The sequence below is a fragment of the Eubalaena glacialis genome, chromosome 9 (assembly GCF_028564815.1).
Source record: "Eubalaena glacialis isolate mEubGla1 chromosome 9, mEubGla1.1.hap2.+ XY, whole genome shotgun sequence".
NCBI lineage: Eukaryota > Metazoa > Chordata > Mammalia > Artiodactyla > Balaenidae > Eubalaena > Eubalaena glacialis.
This window is the reverse complement of record NC_083724.1, coordinates 51,053,493-51,074,939: the sequence shown is the minus strand read 5'-3', so window position 1 is coordinate 51,074,939 and position 21,447 is coordinate 51,053,493. Positions and strand designations below refer to the sequence as shown.

Here is a 21,447-nt window from a genome sequence, read left to right as displayed (position 1 = left end):
TCCAGCCACTGACGCCGCTGAAACAACCGGCTTTCCTGACTCTAAGCAAAAAACTCAAGACGGCACAGAGATCCCAGGGGCACTGACCACACAGCTCTCTGGCGCAAGTATCTTGTTCCCAATCTTTTCATATTCACTTTCTCCCTCCCTGAAATCCCTCCATTCGATGTATAAATCCATACTATCCAACACGTGCTCACCGGGTTCCTATTTCCACGGACGCAACATAAATAACGCAGATGTTGAGAACAGGGACTATATTAATATCACAAAATATATTAGTTTCTCCTCCCCGTCTTTGCAGAGGTCACGAGCAAAACAAAACAAAAACCAAACCAAGCCACACCCCACCCACATGGAAACAAAATGCTCTTTGGACCAAGAGGAAGTGAAAACTGGCTCAGAATCATATGACTAAAACATCTGCACCAAACTGAGACAAAACCCATGGACATGAGGCACCTGATAAAACACGTAACGTTCCACACCATATAAAAGCTTTTTCAGGCCCACGAGGCAGCAAGATGTTTCTGGAACACATTTGGGGCATCGCTTGAGGTCATGATTGTCCCCTTAGTTTTGTGGTTTATATACTGTTCTGGCCTCTCAAATGTCACATCCTGCCTCATGGTCCTGAGCGGAGAACAAGGCTGGTCCCACCTTGGGCCAGGAAGCATAACACGATTCCACCCGGCCTCATCTTCAAGGGGAAGAGTCCATCGCTCCCAGACTCCCAGTGTGGGATGTGTGTGTCTGGGTGGAGGCGTGAGGAGAGTCCACCAGAACACTTCTAGCCAAGGCAGTGCTGGCAGGGCCGGGCCTCAGCCTCAGAGGGGCGGCTCTCTCCAGACAGGGCTCACCAGTCCCTGCAGGCCTCACCTGCTGGGGGAAGGGGCCTCACAGGGAGGTGACGTGGGTTTTCCAGGGGCTCTGGGTGCCTCACTGGCGGCAGGGAGGAGGGAAGGCTGAAATATATGCAAGTGAGACTCTGTACGTACGTGTGATGTAGAAGGAGGCAGGAAGCACCTGCCTGTGTTTAGCTAATGGTTGGTAACCTTGGGAAGCCACAGATGCCCTGGGAATTGCCCAGTTCTCTGCAACACGAAGGTACTCTTGTCCACGGCAGTTCCCCTTCTATCCTGGGTGAAAAGGTTCGCATTAGAAAACACAATTATGTTGAAACTAAAACTAGCTATAGAAGAGGCGTAAGGTTGGCTCAGAAATTCTGGGCACAAATAATGTATGATGCCCCACGTACACAGTGGGCAGGCATATCCGTAAAGACACGGGCTGGTCCTCCCTGTTACTACCATATTCCCGTAAATTGACTGGAGGAGAGCAGAGATCAGCGGTTGGATCGTAGGCACTGCTGAATCGGCTTCTTCACCACCCCTAGGAGTTCCTTCTAAGAGGTCTGCACCTCTTGGGAAGGGAAGATTCTTCCTGAGAGGTGACAACCCTCCTCAGGACCCCCAAGGGCCCTTCAGGATGGTCCTGGGCAGATTCTGGGTGGATATTGGGTGCTCTCCAGCCTCAAGGGAGTGCATACAAAACTTCCCTGGTGTTAAAAAGAAGCAAACTAGAGAGAGACAGAGAACAGAGAAGGAGGTCTCTGTGGATTCTTTTCCTCCTGTGTCAAACCGAGTGCTGGGTATGAGAGGGGAATGTCTCAGTGGGCACACAGATGCAGCACGAGAAACACAACCACAAGTGAGGAGAGTCCTCCATGCATGCTGCCCGGGGGGGGCGTGGCCTCAGATGTAGACGGGCTGTTCCTGGGCCGTCAGCAGTCTGTACATGGCAGCCGGCATCGTCTTCATGTGAATCTGAGGGCAGAAACACACTTTAGCGGGGGTACTGAGGCTGCGGGAGCTGTGTGGGCACTGCCCCAGGGCTGGCGGGAGAGGCGGCACCTCTTGCCATGGGACGCCTTTGAAGGTACACCCCTCGTCCCCCCACCATTCCTAACAGGGGCCTGACCCAGGTGGCCTCCAGGAAGTGTGGAATCCATGGGCTTCTAAAAAGTTAGGGGTGATAGAGAGTGAACAATGAAAACCAGGTAAGGTGGTTTATTTCCCAAAAGCTCTTGCTCTCACCAGGCCTTTTTTTTTAAAAAAGGAGAAAACCCTTAAAACAGAAGGAGGGCCACTGTGGGGTTTTGGCTGCTTCTGCCTCCCTCCCTCCGCCGGCAGGAAGTCAGCCCCAGAACAGCTGTTCTGACCCCTGCCCAGCCATACCAGGGAACTGGCTCTGGGGAGCTGCTGATTAGACTTGAATCTAAGACTTAAAATCTTCCAGGCACAGTTGGCGGGATTAGCTGGGAAAAATGGAGAGAACTTGGGCAGCTATGGCGAGAAGATGCCCAGATCTGAGAACTAAAAAGAGGAGGTGGGCAAGTGATGCCAGGGGAGAAGGCTGAGGGTGACGTGACGGGATTTTCTAAGATAACCACTCGTTACCAGGTTTAAATTCTGGTCCGAGGCAGACTGTTCAGTTGTGGAGGTGTGCTGAGGACAGGGAAGGACGCTCAGGAGGGCTTCGTGGAGGGGGCGAGGGCACCAGGGGACCCCCAGCCCCCGACTCTCCCTTACCTCCCCAACAGCATTGGAGAGGATGTGCACGATCTTCTCGTGTGGGGTGGCGACCACGCTCTGCCCGTTGATTTCAATGATGCGATGTCCCACGCGGACGCCTCCTCTCTCCGCTATTCCCCCTCGCATGAGGCTGCAGATCTATCAGAGTCAAAGGCCAAGTTACCCACCCTGGCCGGCACCGCCTGCTAGGGAACTGGGTGGGGGTGGGAGACTGTCTTTTCTAGAATCCCCCATCCCCAGCACTCTCAGCTCTGAGGAGCTGCCATGGTCAGGCTGTGGACATTTACATCTCTTTGTTTCTTTTTATAAGAGATAGGACTCTGGATGCCCAGATGGCCCCCTTGTTCTCGCACTCTGCACCGGGGACGCAGCACGTCACTGGATTTTGCGGCACAGTGAATTCTGAGTACTTTTCATCTCAGCTCGATCTTGGTAAAAAGAGCTATTTGGGCCTGTCACAGAGCTGCCAATGTTTTCAAACTGTCAGCCTGTGTAACCCAGTTTAGTATTATCTGGGACTCAAACACTGAACTGTGTAATGCTAGCAGCCCACTTTTTAGGGTCACAGTTACCTGAGTTAAAATGGGGCTAGAACCTGCTAGAACCCCACTTTGTGTTCCAAAGTGTGGCCAGCTGGAAGGCAGAAGCTCCCTTTGGCTGTCCCAACTCAGTGGTTCTTGTTCAAACATCCCTTCTGGCAGAAATGATAACGTGGCTGGTTTTCGTCTCAGTGCAGCCAGGCACTGCGGTGGGCAGAGGCTGCAGGCTGGGGGAGGGCTCTGGGCTCAGCGCTGCAGGATATAGCCACCCCTACCTCACACACAAAGCAATCGGAATTTCCCAAAAGAACATGGTTTGAATTTACAGAGTTGACTTTTCACTCCTGACTGTGCAACTTTCTTTAAAAGCCTATGCAGGGGACTTCCCTGGTGGCGCAGTGGTTAAGAACCCGCCTGCCAATGCAGGGACACAGGTTCGATCCCTGGTCCGGGAAGATCCCACATGCCGCGGAGCAACTAAGCCCGTGTGCCACAACTGCTGAGCCTGCGCTCTAGAGCCCGCGAGCCACAACTACTGAAGCCCACGCACCTAGAGCCCATGCTCCACAATAAGAGAAGCCACTGCAATGAGAAGCCCGCGTACCACAGCGAAGAGTAGCCCCCGCTAGCTGCAGCTAGAGAAAGCCCGTGCGCAGCAACGAAGACCCAATACAGCCAAAAATAAATAAATAAATTTATAAAAAAAAAAATTAAGGGAGGAAAAAGAATAGGTTTTTCTATCTGCAAAGATGAATGCAGAGAGAGGGAGGGCACATCCAAAATCTATAATATCAAGAAGGTTATGGATTTGTCACCAAAGCCCAGAACTACTATGAGTCCAGAACAAGGCAAACCAGGACAAAAAGGGAGTAGTACTGAGTATGGAGTTTCTGTTTGGGATGAAGAAAAAGTTCTGGAAATAGCACTGATGGACACAACCACTTTTTGAATGTACTTAAAGGCACTGAACTGTATGCTTAAAAATGATTTAAATGGCAAAATTAATGTTGTGTATGTTTTATCACAATAAAGGGGGGAAAAAAAAAGAAGTATTTGAAGGCAGACATCCAGGCGATGAAAGTACTCTTTATCTCCCAAGTGCCAAATTCAGGTTAAAAAGGCAAGGCAGAGATCATTCAGGCATAACCCCTACAGGGCTGGGTTCTCAGCCTGGGCTGCGCTGGTATCACCAAGGGTTTGGAAGCCCAGCCCCCAGGGCTCTTCGCCCCCCGCCCTGGGAAGCTGCTGGCTGGGGGGGTTGGGAAGGTGGGTACCTCAAACTATCTCAAGCTGGCAGCTGGTAGGGTCACCCTGCACGTCACAGAGTTGCTGGGCTCTGGGGCACATGGATCTGGGAGGGTCCCTCTCTTCCCCCACAGGAGGCACAGAATTCTCTGCCCATGGAGGAAGTGAGTCTGCCTTCACCCATTCGTCCCTTCCTTGCTGGATTCTTTCCGGAAAATGACCAGCTTTCAAGAATAGCCCCAAAACCCGAATCCCGGGCCGCGGTTTCGTGTGTCAGACTTTTGGAAAAGGTGTGGGGTTGTACTTACGATTCCGTTCTGGACACTGAACCCCAGCTGGTAGCGAAGGTCTGGTCTCCTGATCAACACGGTGGTCACTGGGGGACACCTCACGATATTCAGCTTGACCCGGGCCTGATTCTTCAAGCCCTGAAATGTGAATAAAGCACAGGGAATTCGATGACCATTGATGCCAACAAGAGATAAATGCAGACGGCACCAAAGGCAAAAGATGCTGCACTGAGCCTCGGTTTCTTCGTTGACTCCAGTGCCCCGCATCCAGCCTGACAGCGCTTGAGTCGGACAGTCCAAGCTAGATTCTGTCAACCTAGGGGAGAAAACCATTAGGTTTACATGGAACCCTTTCAGCCCATGCCGAGACCAGTTTCTGTGGGCAATGTCTTCATTTTGGGAAACGGACTGCATTCAAGGCATCTGAAAAAAGCGATCGTCTGTGCAGCTAAGAGGAAAACTGCCACATGTGCATTTTGGCTTGAAAGATGAAGGATGCACAATCTCTCTCCTGGTCCGGTGGGAGACAAGCACGAAAGGAACTTTTTCTCTGAAAGGCATACTCGTAGCAATTCCTCCTTTTCTAACAAAGGACAACTAATTCACACAACAGCCCAATTCATCAGGGCTTGCTGTCTCTCGCCCCTGATGCTCCTGCTTCCCCATTCTCTCTGCCTGTTAGAGATTTTACAGTTTATCAACACTCCCACGAGCATCTGGGGAGAAGCAGGGCACAGAGGCAGGACTGCAGTCAGTGAAGGCCTCCTTAGGAGAATGAATAGGGTGGTAGGACCAGTGCTGGTGGAGAGGGAAGTAGGAGGAAATAGGGCTTAATGGTCATCTCCGATTTCACGCTGCCTGGTAACTCGTCCCTCCCTCTAAATTGGAATGGAGTATAGAGGCAAAATCGGTTTTTAAAGATAAAGAGGGACTCCATCTGGTTTCTGAGCCTATTTAGAGAGCTTCCTCCACCCCACTCTGATCCAAGCTGAGCTCAGGCCTGTCTTCCTGCCCCTTGAACACACGCTCAGCAGGGACCAGAGCCCGGGCATGCACAGGAGAACCCCTAGAAAATCATCACAAAGCTACGCTTTCCCTCATTCAGGCGGTGGGAAGGTTCTGCTCCAGCTGGTCCCACCACCGACTTGTGAGCCTCACCCAAGAGGAAGGTGCCAGACAAAAGTAATTCAGTCCTGAAATGAACTCTGGCCCCCGCCCCCCAACATCTCCCCAGCCTGCGAGCTCTGCCTCAGGCAACTCCCACTTGCCAGATGTTCCAGACCAAATGGCCAACAGCAGGTGCTTTCCAACCCGCTTCCGTCATGGCACACAGGGGAAGGGCCAGGGTAGAGAGACCACACCGCTTGTGGCTGGAGGCCCTGCTTTGAGAGTTGAGGCGGGGAGGACTCAGCACTCCCGTCTGATGCCTGCCTCACTGCACTCCCAGCTTGCGAGGCCAGCTGATTGGGAAATGGCGCCAGGCCTGCCAAGGTCCACTCCTCCAAAGGGCCAGAGCTGAGGGGAGAAGTTCTTCCTAAAAGATGGTACTGTGGGGTGAGTGGACAGCCTCTCCGCCAGCAGAGGAGGGACAGGCAAAGGTAGGCTCTATTCCACCAAGTCCGCCGTATCCCCTGGAGACGCCCCCCTCACCCCCCTGCCCCATCAATTCACAGATGGGTCCAGTGTGTGCCCTCTATCGGCGAAGTGGAAAGAGAGGCCTGGGAGGACAATGACAAATCCATTTCAGCCCGAAGGGTGATCGCCTCTGATTCTATAAACAGAAATCTGTAAATTCCACAGCCGCTGCTGCCAACAGTCACCCTCCGACCAGTCTGCAAACTCTCTCTGTGGGAGGTCAGGACTTCTGCTTCACATTTTACGGGTGAGGACGCAGACACGGACATTAAACCTGCCTCGTCTGAGGCTCAGTGGGGTCAGGACGGGGATAATGGAGCCTCTGCCTTCCTCACAAGCACCTTGCCAAGCAGAGAGGTGAACGTGGTGTTAGATGACTTCGGTGCCAACAGAATTTGTGGCAAGGGTATAACTTGCCCCTCTGAGTGGCAGGAGGGACCCACACACCTTCTACTTCTAAGTAATGAAGATACGCTCTAGACTGAGGGATGGATAGGGGCTTTTTTGGCCCCTATGCTCGGCCAACAGGTCCTCAAAGTGGGGACACCCCACACCAGCAGCACCCGGATGCTTTTGTTAGAAATGCAGGGTGGGGGGAGGGATAAATTAGGAGGCTGGGATTAACATATACATGCTACTATATACATAACATAGATAACCAACAAGGACCTACTGTATAGCACAGGGAACTATACCCAATATTTTGTAATAACCTATAAGGGAAAAGAATCCGAAAAGGAATGTGTGTGTGTGTGTGTGTGTGTGTGTGTGTGTGTGTATATACACACACACACACACACACACGGATAAATGAATCACTGTGCTGTACACCTAAAACTAACACAATATTGCAAATCAACTATACTTCAATAAAAAAAAAAAGCAAGAGTCTGGGGTCCACCCAGACCTACAGAATCAGAAACTCCAGGGATGGGTCTCAACAATCTGTGTGTTAATGAGTCTTCCCGGTGACTTGATACACACTTCCTGGCGATACACTCAATTTTTGAGAACAACTGGTACAGACCACTGCCGCAGAACAGTGAACTCACGTGCACTCAGGGATGATCAGAGTCAAAGATGTCAGTTTACTACTCACACCTGTGGCCAGCATGCTCCGTGAGAGCATGGACCAGCCACGCCAGGGCGAGGGTGACAGAGAGCCAGTTGGCCTGGTGCCCAGTCAGCCACCCCCATGTGTGTGAGCACCACTAAGGTCACTGTCCATCAAAACCCATCCTGATGACGAAACTAGCCAAACCACCTGTCACTGCACGCTGACTCCTGCCAGGCACCGACCTGGAGTCACAGGAGCTGTCTCCTCCAATCTCCTTGACAAACTGGCAGCTCTAATTATGCCCATTTTATAGAGGAGGAAACTGCGGCTTCACCACTCACCCAAGTTCACCCACAGCAAGATTCTGTCCCAGGTCTATCTGTATTCAAACCCAGAGCATTTTCTCCTACACCGTGATTCCCCATATAGACAATGGGAGGGTGTGTGTTATTCATGAGTAAGGCCTGCTCAACAGAGAAGCCAGGGAGAGTGACAGAAGGATGAACCTGTGCCCACAACCTTTTAGCCCAGCCTTGCACGGGGCTGTGTTTTTAGTTTACTCGCCTACCTGGCGAGACTTCAGGGCTCCTGCTCCCTGGCTGCCCCACTTCCTTTGGGTGATTCCAGCTTGTCCTCTCAATGTGTGAGTTTTGAGGAGGTCAGTTTAATTCCCCACCCCCAGCTGTTTCCTCAGTCTCCTGAGTTGCTGTTTTCTGCAGGACTGGAGCCTCCCGGCGGCTGTGATTTGGCTTGTGGTGATGTTTGTGCACTCGTAGGCAGCTGTTACCAGCATCTCTCCGTGGTTTCTGGAACAGCTCTAGGAAACTTCTCCGGTTCAAGAAATGTTTTCAAACGAGAGCAACAGAATGTGCTGAGGGCGATTCTCCCAGGGTAAAGGAAGTCTGCAGAGATCTGGGCCTCCCGCACAGCAGCAGGTCCCGTCACCCATGCCCACGGGGATGTGCTGGAATTCTTCCCCTAACAGAGGCCTCTGCTGTGTCAGGAGACCTGGGCTGCAGCTGTGTTTCCTCCACCACAGCCCGGGGGGGTCTCAGACCCTCTATTCCACCTTCTACCTCCGTCTCCACATCTTCAAAACAAATGCTGAAACCTACTAAGGGCTCTTCCACTTCTAATTGCTAAGATTTCAGTCCTTGTTATGCATTTTTATTCTTTCCTAAGCATGTCTGCTGACAACACCACATCTCAACCATCATGCTCAGAAACAGCTATTTCTAACAAACATTACAAATCGGCTTCTCTTTTGGGGGTGTTGCTCAGATACCATTCGTGCATATATTTCTTTTTCCCTTGAGTGCCTCCTCTTGATCACTCAATCAGTAGATATGTATGGATCACCTGCAATGTGCCAAGACATGTGTTAGGCGCTGGGAGTTGGTGGAGCCAGGCCTCCGGCAGCTCAGGGGAGGGCTGCGGGCGCAGGCAGGGCAGCCAGAGTCCATTCCCCTCTCTCTCTCCACATCACAAACTACGAGACCAGGAGTGTGTAGGAAACAAGAGCAAAGGATGATGCAAACGAGGAGCACGCTGTCAGAGACACAACCCTCCAGACGGAGCTACCTGCTTTAAACGTTTACACCTGTGAAACACTGGGGTTGTTCAGGTATGTCTGTGAGGTACAGGAAAACCTTAGAGAGCTCCTGAAAAGCAAGAGAAGGACTCTCTTTTCTCGATGTTACCTAAAAAGTCCACATCGCTCCGGTGGGTTCTTTTGTGTACACTGATTTAAGATGCTGATTTGTCCCTGAGTGAAAGAATTTCTAGACTGGGGATATTTGCTGCAAGACGAAGCCCAGAGAGATGGCAATCTGAAACAACCAGACCACGCACTTGCTCTGCTGTTCCTCATCAATGCTTCAAGTTGGGTCCCATTAACTCGGATTTCTCAGCTGCCACTTTATTGGAGGTGCCAATTAAATAAGTGGTCATTTCGTCCCCATGACAACAGTGGAATGGCGTAGCAAATTAAGAAATATGGTGGGAGGGAAGAGTAGGGAAGAGGGAACGGGAGAGGAGAGAAGCCAGAATGGTCTCTATAGCAACGGGAAAGCAGACCCGTGATGATCCTGTGGAAGGTAAGGAAGCGGTGCTCTAGTTTCAAAAAGAAAACAAATCTGGAGGGCAGGACCGTGGAGGCGATGGCATGAACAGGCGGTCTGCTAACATGCTTTGCCTACCAATAATTATGCTTTAGGAACTATGACAGGAAAAATAAGAGCTAGGGAAGAAAGTACAGAAAATAATTCAATACCTGTAATCTATTCTAGAAATGTACTCTATTCCCTATAACCAGGGGAGAGAAAAGGTCAACATGCATTAAAGTGGCAAGATGCAGAACACTCGAAGCCCATTATTGGCGATCTCATCACCGGGGAGTTTGTTGAAAATGCAAAAATCCCACCCCAGACCTGCCGAATCAGAACCTGCAGTTTAACAAGATCCCTGGGTGATTCAATCAAAGTTTGCTAAGCACTGATTTTCCAGGATGAGAGCTGCTCGTTAAATTCATCGCAAGGAGCACTGACGTAACACTGAAACAAGCGATACTAATGGGAAGCCTTGAAGAAGCCCAGAATGCTCCCCTGCGGGGGCCTAGGGGTGAGGGTGGGGCAGTGTGAGTACCTGCTCAGGGGGAGGCAAAAAAGATGTGTTTTTACAGAACTTAAGGAGACAACCCATTAAACGTCTTCTTTGGTACTGGCAATTCTAGCTGAAATCAGTAGGAAGATTCTCGGGGTGGGGGGAGAGGGGGACAGGGCCAATCACCCTTTTCTATTTGACAAGGCAGTGCATGCTGCAGCGCCGAGAAAGGGCAGCTGTGTCCTAGCTGGGGCCTGCCTGCTAAGTACTTCTCTGCCAAGGGTGGCCACAGAGGTGCTGGCTTTCTTTCTCTCCATCTTCCTCAGTTACATCTCTTTCATCACCACATGGCCTTTTAATTTTCCGATTCCAGAGAGACTCCATTTATAGACATCAAAGGTCAGCTACTCGTGCAAACAAACCTTTTCCCCTTAGGAAACTGCTCAGACAGTGCGCCAATTGCGCCCTGCGCTAGTCTGTTTCCACCTTGATGTGTGATGCACTGGACAGAAGACCAGTCCCCGTGTGGTACCAGGGGAAGGCAGGCCATGGGTCTCACAGCCTCCCTCACCTCGTCTGCCTCCTTCGTGCAGAGGCAGGGAGGGGTGGACGGGGACCTGGACTCCGTCAGCTGGGGTGTCCTGGGCGTGCTGTCTGCACCTTCTAAGTAGCTGATGACTCATCTGTGAACCGGGCATTTGCCATCACCCTCCCTCACGGGCTGTTTTTTATGAAGAGGAAGGGAGGTGACCAGTGCCAAGGGCTGGGCACTGCTGGGCAGGTGTGTAAATGGGCTCAGGCATGCAGCCTTGCCAGTCCTCAGGAAGGTCTGCTTATTCCCACCCAGGCCCCAGCCCCACCTGCGCTCAAGTTATCCTCTCTTCTGGCTCCTCCTCCCCAGACCTTTCCAGACGTAGATCAACTCCCCACCCTCCCTCCCTCACCGACCTCCCTTTCTCCAGATTTCTCTCCCACACCTGAACTATCTCCCGCAGGCAAGCTTTCTCAACCTATTGACATTTGGGCTGGATAATCCTTAGCTGTGGGGACTGTCCTGTGCATTGTAGGATATCCGGCAGCATCCCTGACCTCCACCCACTGGATGCCAGTAGCATCTCCTTCTCCCTAGTCGTGACAACCCTAACTGTCTTCAGACATTGCCAAATGACCCCCGGGGGGTCAAGATCCCCCAGGTTGAGAACCACTGCCCCAGGGGCTGACCACAGACACCGCTGGAACGATATTAGGGTGGCCGAGTGATCTGGCTGCACTACTGACACACTGTGTGACCTCAAATGAGTGTATCATCTTTCTGCGCCTGTTTCCTAACTTGCACAATAGTACCTACCCTACAGAAGGCTGCCGTAGGGTTCTGCGAGTGAACATACACATTCTCAGAATGGTCCAGGCGCACAGCACTCAGTCACTGTTATTATCAGTCCTTTCATTCACTTCTCCCCATCGAGGCCAAGCTCCTTAGGGTGCGGATTGTGTCTGAGGCATCTCTGGTTCCCATGGCCCCTCGGCAGTTCTCACACATGCATGGGTGTTTAATAAGTAACTTGCTCCCTGGTGTGAGAGGGCATTTGTGAACCTTGGCATGTGTGAGTGAGAAGCCATACGTGGGTGGGTCCTTTCTCCCTACTCCTGGCCCTCCCTGGCTTCTCCACATTATCACACCATCAGATCAGCCTTCTCAGGCTGGCTCAGACCTGTCTCTCCCAACACAAAGCCAGTCCACCATCCATCAATTCCAGAAGAAACTCCCAAAGGCCACTTTCCTTTCTGCTATCCACCTGAGTCTAACTCCCCCTTCAAGGCCCACCTTAAAAATCAGGTAAGATTCTCCGCTCCCCCACTCCAAAGGCTCTTAGCATTTCACCTCTATGTTGCCATTAGGGCCCACTGAACCCTTTCAATTATAAATTATCCTCCATGTGCATACTGTCATTCTGGCTTTTTAAAAAATTTTTATTTTATATTTATTTTTATTTTTCATTCTGGCTTCTTCACAGTTCAGCTCAGGCTAACAGAAGCCCAATTAAACATGTTTGAATGAATATACATGTTCAAACTAGGACCTTTAATCTTATCTTTAATGTATGTTAAGCAAGAGGTAGAATTTATTTATAACAAAAAGAAATGAGCCCAAAAAGGACTTTCTTTCTGGGCGTGATTATCTTATGAGGATTTAGATTTGTTTCATTAAAAATAAACAGGCAAAACAAAATGAAAAGACAACCTACAGAATGGGAGAAAATATTTGCAAACGATATGACTGACAAGGGCTTAATTTCCAAAATATACAAATAGCTCACACAGCTCAACAACAAAAAAACCCAATCGAAAAATGGGCAGAAGACCTAAATAGACATTTCTCTAAAGAAGAAATACAGATGGCCAATAGGCACATGAAGAGAGATTCAACATTGCTAATTATTAGAGAAATGCAATCAAAACTACAATGAGGGGGCCTCCCTGGTGGCGCAGTCGTTAAGAATCCGCCTGCTAATGCAGGGGACACGGGTTCGAGCCCTGGTCCGGGAAGATCCCACATGCCATGGAGCAACTAAGCCCCGTGTGCCACAACTACTGAGCCTGCACTCTAGAGCCCACGAGCCACAACTACTGAAGCCCGCGCACCTAGAGCCTGTGCTCCACAACAGGAGAAGCCACCGCAATGAGAAGCCTGTGCACCACAACGAAGAGTAGCCCCAGCTCACCGCAACTGGAGAAAGCCTGTGCGCAGCAACGAAGACCCAACGCAGCCAAAAATAAAATTAAATAAATAAGTTTATTAAAAAAAAAACAACTACAATGAGGTACCACCTCATACCAGTCAGGTTGGCCATCATTAAAAAAGTCTACAAACAACAAATTCTGGAGAGGGTGTGGAGAAAAGGGAACCCTCCTACACTGCTGGCTGGATAGCCACTGTGGCAAACAGTATGGAGGTTCCTCAGAAAACTAAAAATATATAGAATTACCGTATGATCCAGCAATCCTACGCCTGGGCATATATCCCAACAAAACTATAATTCAAAAAGATAATGCACCCCTATGTTCATAGAAGCACTATTCACTATAGCCAAGACATAGAAACAACCTAAGTGTCCATCGACAGATGAATGGATAAAGATGTGGTACATATACACAATGGAATACTACTCAGCCATAAAAAAGAACAAAATAATGCCATTTGCAGCAACATGGATGCAAGTAGAGATTATCGTACTAAGTGAAGTAAGTCAGAAAGAGAAAGACAAATACAATATGATATCACTTATATGTGGAATCTAAAATGTGACACAAATGAACCTATCTATGAAACAGAAACAGAATCATGGACATAGAGAACAGACTGGTGGTTGCCAAGGGGGAGGGGGTTGGGGGAGGGATGGAGTGGGAGGTTGGGGTTAGCAGATGTAAGCTATTATACAGAGAATGGATAAACAACAAGGTCTTACAGTATAGCACAGGGAACTATATTCAATATCCTATGATAAACCATAATGGAAAAGAACATATTAAAAAAAGAATGTATATATATATATGTATAACTGAATTACTTTGCTGCACAGCAGAAATTAACACATTATAAATCAACCATACTTCAATAAAAAATATTGATAAAAAAAGCAGGAAAAAGAAAGAAAAAAAGATGAATTCCTATATAACATAAAAAACAAACAACGCAAAGAGGTAGACATGTCTGGCCTATACACTCACCTTGACCTCCGCTCCATCCCAGGGCCCTTGGCCAAGAATGTTGTCTTTTGTGATTTTCTTCTGCTTAGAATAACTATTCTATAAATTCACATTTATTGTCTCTCTCTCTTTCTCACACACACACATACAGAGCTATATTCTAGTTAACAGTCTTTCAGGAAACCCCAAGGAACCAAAGAAAGTCATAGGATCCTAGTCTGCCTGTTCCACACTGCTTGGTACAGAGCTGGCAGGGTCTACAGATATTGTAGTGAAGGAAAAATATACTTGTTCCTACTTCCCATGCAATCAGCAAGTTCCAATGCGCTCAAGAGACTACACATGGATACTTCATTTCTAAGAAAATCTAATTTCTTGCCCTCAAATACTCATATTCAATTTTCCTTTAAGTAGCTCTTCTCAGCCTCATGCAACAGTATCAATTCAGGCTGAACAAGAAGTAATTATGTTCAGGTTTTAGAAGGAGTATACAGACTGTACCAGTTTCCTTCCTTCTACCTGGCATGTGTGGATCATGTTACGCAGGCTCTGGGGAGGATACACTCACCTGGATCACAGTGAAGGAAAGTGCCCTGGGATCTGAAGCATTTCCATGATTTGTAACAGGGATGGCAAGTCACCTCAAGTACACCCAGCTGACTATAAGTGACTGTCTTGATTACTGAGCTGAGGAAAATTCTGTTGAGGCTGAGTGGGGGCTTAATGGGACAGAATGCTGTGATTGATCAGTGATGTCTGCGAGGGCATGGTGTTAGTGAGTGGTGCTATGTGAGCCAGATATACCATCCCTGAAAAAACAATTTCAGGGAGGAATCGGTAAATAGCAACTTGATGGTAAACAACCCAAGTGCAAGTCCACGCCTTTTGTATTTGTGTCCTTCTCAGTGTCTGACACTTAGAATACGCTCAAATGTTGATGACTTCATGTCACTTCAGATCTACAAGAGAGGTTGATTTTTCCCATCTCCAGTTACCTTAATAATGCTCTGGCAGGTCGACAGAGGCAGGCCCACCAGGCTGGTGCCATTTATGGACATGATCTGGTCCCCAATATTCAGCTTCCCCGATTTCTCCGCTGGGCCTCCGTGCATCATGTTGGCTATGATCACGGTTGGCAAGATGGATCCCCAGCCAGACTCCACAATCACCACACCTAGGATTTCCCCTTTCTGCTTCTCTATGAAGACCTGAAAGGAGGAAAACATGTAGAAAGCCTGAATCAGCAACCATCCAGGGTAGCGACAGAAATCGAAGCATTTTCCCTATTCCTGTCTTGACTAAACATGACAGACATTTCCCTGATGACTCCAACCCAAACGCGTCCTGTCCTCTTTATATTCCATGGCATATATTACCTTGTTTGGAGATAGGATCTTTTCACAGGCAGTCAAGTTAAAATAAAATAATTAGGGTGGGTCCTAGTTCAATATGATTGGTATCTTTACAAAAGGGGGAAATTTGGACACAGAGACATGCACAGAGTGAAGACACAGGGAGAAGATGACCATCTACAAGCAAATAAGAGGCCTGGAATGGATCTTCCCCCTCAGAAGGAACCAACCCTGCGGACACCTTGATCTCGGGCTTAAAGCCTCCAGAACTGTGACACAATACATTTCTGTTGTTGAAGACCCCCCTGTCTGGGGAACTTTGTTACGGCAGCCCAAGCACACTAACACGCCTCCGTCTGACCCTGGTGTCAATGATTGATTAGCACAGGCTACAAAGGCCTGCCAGCTCTTTTGGCTCTAGGTGGGACAAGGTCTGTCCTGCGATGTGTGAGCTGGAGCTTCCCTTTGGATCCAAATGATGCTCATCTCCAGTGAGGCCACATTCCTCCCTGGCATCCCCACCACCCTGCTGCCCACACTCACTTTTTCCTGAGTGCACCCTTCCCCCAAATCCCATGAACAAGAATTCCCATCTCAGGCTCTGCTTCCAGGGAGCCTAGGACACTTAACATTCATTAGTGGATAAAAAGATCACTTTCTCACACCTAGTGGATAAAGTTCAGGCCCCTCACCACAGCTGGACTCTCAAGCCCTCCAGTTCTGACCCAAACCCCGTACTGGCCTCTTCACATCCTCTCCTACACACAATCCCTGCTGCAGCCTGGCTGCCTCATTCATGGCTCCCCAGACAATTCCTGAGCTTTCGGACCCTCATGCTTCTGTTACTTTGGCTCAGCCCTCTGCACTCCTCTACACTTTCCAAAGAATACCCAGACCTCAGACCAGATCAGACGGTCCCGTTTTCCTCCAGACACTCCTCTAGAGCTCGGTCCCTGGGGGAGCAACAGCACTTATCATCTGAGACCTGAGAGCCGAGATTGGCTCCAATCTGCCAAGTACAGCTGTCTCTGACCAGTGCCTGTACCAGCACCATCATTTAAAATCTTCTGTGCCCTTCCCTAGACTGTGGGCTTGGTAAAGGGCAGGATTCAGGTCCTGTCTGCCTCTGGAACCCACCCCAAAGTCAGCTCTGGATTGCAGGGAGCAGACGATGCCCTGTCTCACTGGCCACGGCCCTCGGCTGCAGTCTTTATCAGGCCTCATGCGAGGGGAGCCAGAGACGGGCCTGAGCGCACTCTTCAACCCGGCCACTCTGCCTTCACTTCTACCGCGGGTGGGCCCGGCTGGCCCAGCTCAGAGAACAGCTTCTGGCAAGTACCTACATCTTTGCAGTTTTCCGACTTGGAGAAGTGGATCAGGTCGTCGTTGTACATGTCCTGGGTGTTGAGCAGGTCACTATACTCCTTCTGGCTGAGATCTTCGGGGTTAATCCCGTTGGCCCTGAGGAACTCCTGGTATGCCACGCTGAATGCCTGCCCGATGGACTGTGCAATCAGCTGAGCCTGGAGAGGAGCCGGAAAGGGGAGACGGGGTCAACAGGGCAGCACTGCTGGTGGGCGACCTGGGTCCCTCAGGACTACAGAGCCCTAGGCAGCAGCTAGCCCAGTGGGTCGCCACGGGGCAGCAGTGCCTGCTAGAGGGCATTTTCAAAATTAGTGGGGACAATTTTGTCTATGACAATGATCCTGATGGAGCTCCTGGCATTTGATGGACAGGAGTCAGAGATGCTGGACCTACTGCCATGCAAAGGACAGTCCTACACAGGACGAGTTGTTTTACATCCTGCACAATTTTCAAATATCCCACTGGACATTCATGTACATATAACACCTGTGTCTAAAGGCTGGGACTCAACTCTAATTTATATAAAAACACAAGACTTTAATTGCACACTCTAGTACACACTGAACATTCCAAGAATACAACTATTCTGTAAATTGAGAGAAGATGGTATTTTGTTTTGTCCAACACTTTACCACGAGTAAGCTTCATGACTTTGGAAAATCATCAGCATCAATGCTATTCGTGGGATGTGGGTTGCCAATAAATCACATTCCCATCAGCCTGCACACGGGCCGTAGAGTATGGTGGTTCTGCATGTGTGTGTGAGTGTGTGTCTATCAACCTATTTTATTTTAGCTTGCTTTCCTTTTATTTCTCCTTTGTGTTATATTTATGGCAATACTCCGGTTATTTTGTGAAAAATTTTTCAAAAAGGGAGGTTATATTATCTATGAATTTCATTTCATTCATATTATCTATGGATGGGACATTACAGAATATTTATTATGCATTTTCCAGGTGAGGAGATTGCGGCCAGAGACGTGAAGGAACCTGTTCAAGGTCACACCACTCACTCTGCTTCTATTGTTCTTTCTCCTGCACTGGGCTTTGATAACCTTTCCCTGCATTAATTAACCAACATTACAACCTGGGAGAGACACCAGCAACTGAGCCTGTGCTGTGTTAAATGCTGTAGAAGCACCGTCACATAAATCCTCATAGCAAGTCGAAGACGTAAGTATGACTGGTCCATAAGCCCTCATCCTAAGCTCTGAAGGCAGTGTTTCAGGATTCAGAAATGTTCACATTTTAGAAAGGTAACAGGGTGCATTTATCATACATTGTGTAAAAACCCCATCAGAGCCTGGAGAAGTGCCTAAACACAGTAATATTCCTGCAACACGTGTAAGATTCACGGTAAGCTGGACAAATCCTATAAAATGTCTCATGGCAGCTCAAAGCAGGTTTATCAGCCAACTGAGTACAAAAATCCCTTTTGTTTCTCAGAGCTCTTAGACTTCGGATCTGTTTTATTTGCTCCCATTGGGCAGATCAGGAAAAAGAGGTTGAGAGCTTAAGCTGGGGTGGGGATGGGGGCTGAGAATCCTGGCAGCCTGATTCCGGAGCCCACCTCCTGCCCACCACTGGGACTGCTGCTCTGTCTAATAATAGTGGGTAGAAAGCCCGCAAAACAACAAAAAGCTCTAGGGCAATGTTTCAAACACACACAACTCTAATCTCCACTCCTCCTTTCCCTACCTTTGGTAATTTTTGCTGAAAGCAGAATTGCTTTCAAAGCGATATCAGAAATTTCTGTGTGGCTGGCAGTGGGGAAAGAAATGCTCAACTTTTCTCACTCTGAGAATCTGGTGACGTCACATGCCACAAGTCACATCAAGGACCACCATGCTGCCTCCTGCCGAGGCATCACCGTGGGCATCAGAGGCTTGTGTGAACAGACGAACTAAAAAAAGAGTCTGAGAACACGGCCCGTGGACCTCCCGACCGTCACGAGTGGATGCACCGGGCGAACACACGCAGGCTACTGATATCTCTGCCGTGTCCACCTGAGCCGCACGGCAGCCCGTTCTACAGAAGCTCAGCAGCTGCACAGCCTGAGCTTCTGTAGAGCGGGAGACGGGATCCACATCCAGTTCTCCCAGTTCTGCAGCCCACGCTCTCCCCCTTTGTCCTGGGCTTTGGAAGCAAAGCAGTGAGATTCCCAGGTCCACTCTTGCTTCCTCATTCTTCCCCTTCATCATCTCCCCCTACAGACCCAAAGGAGCCCCAGGGGAAAGAAAGCCCTCCTTAGGAGCACCAAGCCAGGGGGAGGTGGCAGAGGGTCGTACCGGGACCCTCATGTCTGGTGAGCAGAGCTAACTCCACCTTTTCATGGGCCTGCAGGACACATGAAACTTAAGATTCCAAATGCAACTCCTCTGGAACTTTCCGAGAACCTTCTAAACTCATTTTCTCCCAGTTTGCAGGTTTGGCCTCAGTTTTAAAGGAAAAGCGGGGAGAATGGCCAGGACAGGTGCTTCAAGCTCTCTGCCTTCTCAGTGACCGTGTTCCTGGGGCTGCTTTCTAGAAAACCAGAAAAGTAAAAGATGGTACAAAAGTGTAAGCGTCTCCTCCTGTCTGTGGCTACAGCCATATCAGCTCTGTTTCCCTGGAGAAAAGCAGCTCGCCTCAGATTCCTAACTTCTCAGAGGAAGGCCATTCAAAGCAGCTGGATGAACACTCTTCTGGAGAAAAATGGCCCCTTCTGAGGAGCCAAGGCTACTGTAGGCAATTTTCTTTAAGTATATAAGGGCTCCCTGCTCAATATGAGAAATACAGCTTATTCCACTGTGGCAGGAGGAAAAGTTAGACCAGTCAACGGCACCAACATGGCCCTCTGGGGCAGGCTCTGTAGTTCAAAACCATCGTGGGGGGAATTCCCTGGTGGTCCAGTGGTTAGGACTCTGTGCTTTCACTGCCGAGGGCCCAGGTTCAATCCCTGGTCGGGGAATTAAGATCCCGCAAGTCTCATGGCTTGGCCAGAAAAAAAAAACAAGGCCCAGAGGGAGTTTCCAAGCCCTGTTGAGCTTTGGGAGAAGCATGATGCTAACACAGCTTGAAGCCTGGTGTTCTTGCCGGCAGTTCTAGGGACAACTGGGTAGGACAGCTGAATGGAAGAATGGGCCCCACGTCTGTTGTACACTGATTTCCTCTGTTGACTTTATCACCTGGAGAGATGGGCGTTAGGGATCACTGGCTTTGTGACCGGAGGAACAGCTGGTTTTGCTAAGGAGTGGGTGGCTGGTGCTCTTGCCATTTGGTGGGTAGGGTCAGGGATGCTAACTTTCCTGTTAGGAAAGGGCAGTCCTGCACATCCGAGAACTGTCCTCCCCAAATGCCCTAGTGGCCAGGTGAGACCTGTTCGGGCCCCTATGGGTCTGGCTGAATTCTTCCCACCCTTCTGGCCTCTCTAGTGGCTTGCCTCCTTGCCTTTCCTCAACCTCTATCAGCAGGCCCCTGTCTCAGGGCCTTTGCACCTGCTCTCTCCTCACTCTCAACTCTACTCAGGTCTCTGCTCAAATGTCACCTCAGAAAGGAATTTGTTCATCACTCTACCTGAAATAGCCCCTGGCCCCTCTATCCCTTGACCTAGTTTTTCCTTATCAAACCTTCCACTACCTAACTTTATATTAAGTATATTTATCTATTTATTTTCTGTCTCTCTACAACCTTTACAATGAGTATCTTGTCTATTTTACTCAGCCTTATATCCCTAGCACTAGAACAGTGCTTGACACATAATAAGTGCTCAGTAAGTATTTGTCTCACATATGATTAAGGTTCTGAGAACTAGAGAGAACCTGGCCACCCAAGGGCAGCCCAGATCACATGGAAGGGATGCCGCCCTTACGTCCTCAGATTCAAAGACGTGGCAGATCATCTTGTACTGCCTTTTTCCATCCTGGGATGGGTGGGAGGCTTCCACGTTCTCCTGGGAGTTGGAGCGGGGCATCCGCCTGCGGGCCATCAGCACAACGATGTTCCCGATGTCTGCAATGTAGGAAATGGTCCTCAGAGGGTGGTCCATCATCGTCTCCTGGAAGGCAGCAGGGAGAGGATGGTATGTCCAGTGCGGCATCTAATGACCCATGAGACAGCCTGCCACCCCACAGCCCAGCCAAGTGCGGTCCACACGTGGGAGCTCGCTGCAAACACCCTGTAGGCAGATTTACATGCACCCACCCAGGCCTGGGAGCAATTCCCTTGGCTTGTGATAACCCAGAGCAGGAAGTGGTCTGCAGTATGTGAAAAGGAATTTCAATCATTTTACAACCAGTCGAATCTCTGGTGGGGAAGCTAAAAAATAAAAAATCTGCATGTGATGATTGGATGATTGTATTGTGTGTGTGTGTGTGTGATTTTAAACAAAATTTCTTAAAAGGCTAGTTTGTTCATGAATCTTCTGATAAAAACTTATGAGAATTATTAGCAAACAATATCCAAGGCTTATTTGTTCCTTTGATCTTTAATAGCCCCAATCCTCCCTACCAAGTCCCTTCCCATCCCCCACCCCCCAGCCCGGCAGCAGGCACTGCATACACAACCTTCTAGCTTGTGTGCAAGGCAGCATCTGGGGACAGCTGCTCTACAGACAAGGGCACAGCCTCCTAGTTGTCATGCTAAGCTTCACCCACGAGGAAGGTGGGAGCCAGTTAATACCTGTGTGTCGGCGTTCAATACTTTGATTCTCTGGGTAGAAATGAAGAGATCCACTTCAGTCATTGGCTGAGACTCACCTTCAGGAGCCTGAGAAGGAAAATGCACCAAGGGAAAGCTCAATACGTTACTCTGACCCAGGTGCGTGCGAGCAAGGTTAGCTCATACACAGAGGCATTGAGACACGGTCACCAGAACAGCGATGCAGACTTCAGAACTAGACTGCCAAAGCTGAAGGGACCACACAGAGGATGACACGGGGATGGGAGTGAGCATCTCCAGGTTACAGGGAGAAATGTGGACTCCTCCTTGCTTCTTCCGCCATGGAAGCAGTAACTGTAGTAGATCTGACTCCATGAACAATGATCGTGAATGGCACTGTCTGCAAGGGTTTCAGAGCCCAAC

The 21,447-nt window shown here is 49.4% G+C and overlaps 1 protein-coding gene across 2 annotated transcripts in view; it reads right to left on the bottom strand.

Annotated features, from left to right (window-relative positions):
* Nucleotides 1–254: 254 nt before the first annotated feature.
* Nucleotides 255–21,447, bottom strand: part of APBA1 (amyloid beta precursor protein binding family A member 1) — a 79,304-nt gene continuing 58,111 nt past the window's right edge. For both annotated transcript variants that reach the window (XM_061201207.1, XM_061201206.1), the window contains 7 exons: nt 21,046–21,132; nt 20,237–20,422; nt 16,365–16,544; nt 14,665–14,877; nt 4,687–4,806; nt 2,592–2,732; nt 255–1,826 (listed from right to left, as the gene is read on the bottom strand). In XM_061201207.1, the coding sequence (XP_061057190.1) occupies nt 1,755–1,826; nt 2,592–2,732; nt 4,687–4,806; nt 14,665–14,877; nt 16,365–16,544; nt 20,237–20,422; nt 21,046–21,132 (999 nt within the window). In that variant the 3' untranslated portion in view covers nt 255–1,754. The remainder of the gene's footprint in view (nt 1,827–2,591; nt 2,733–4,686; nt 4,807–14,664; nt 14,878–16,364; nt 16,545–20,236; nt 20,423–21,045; nt 21,133–21,447) is intronic.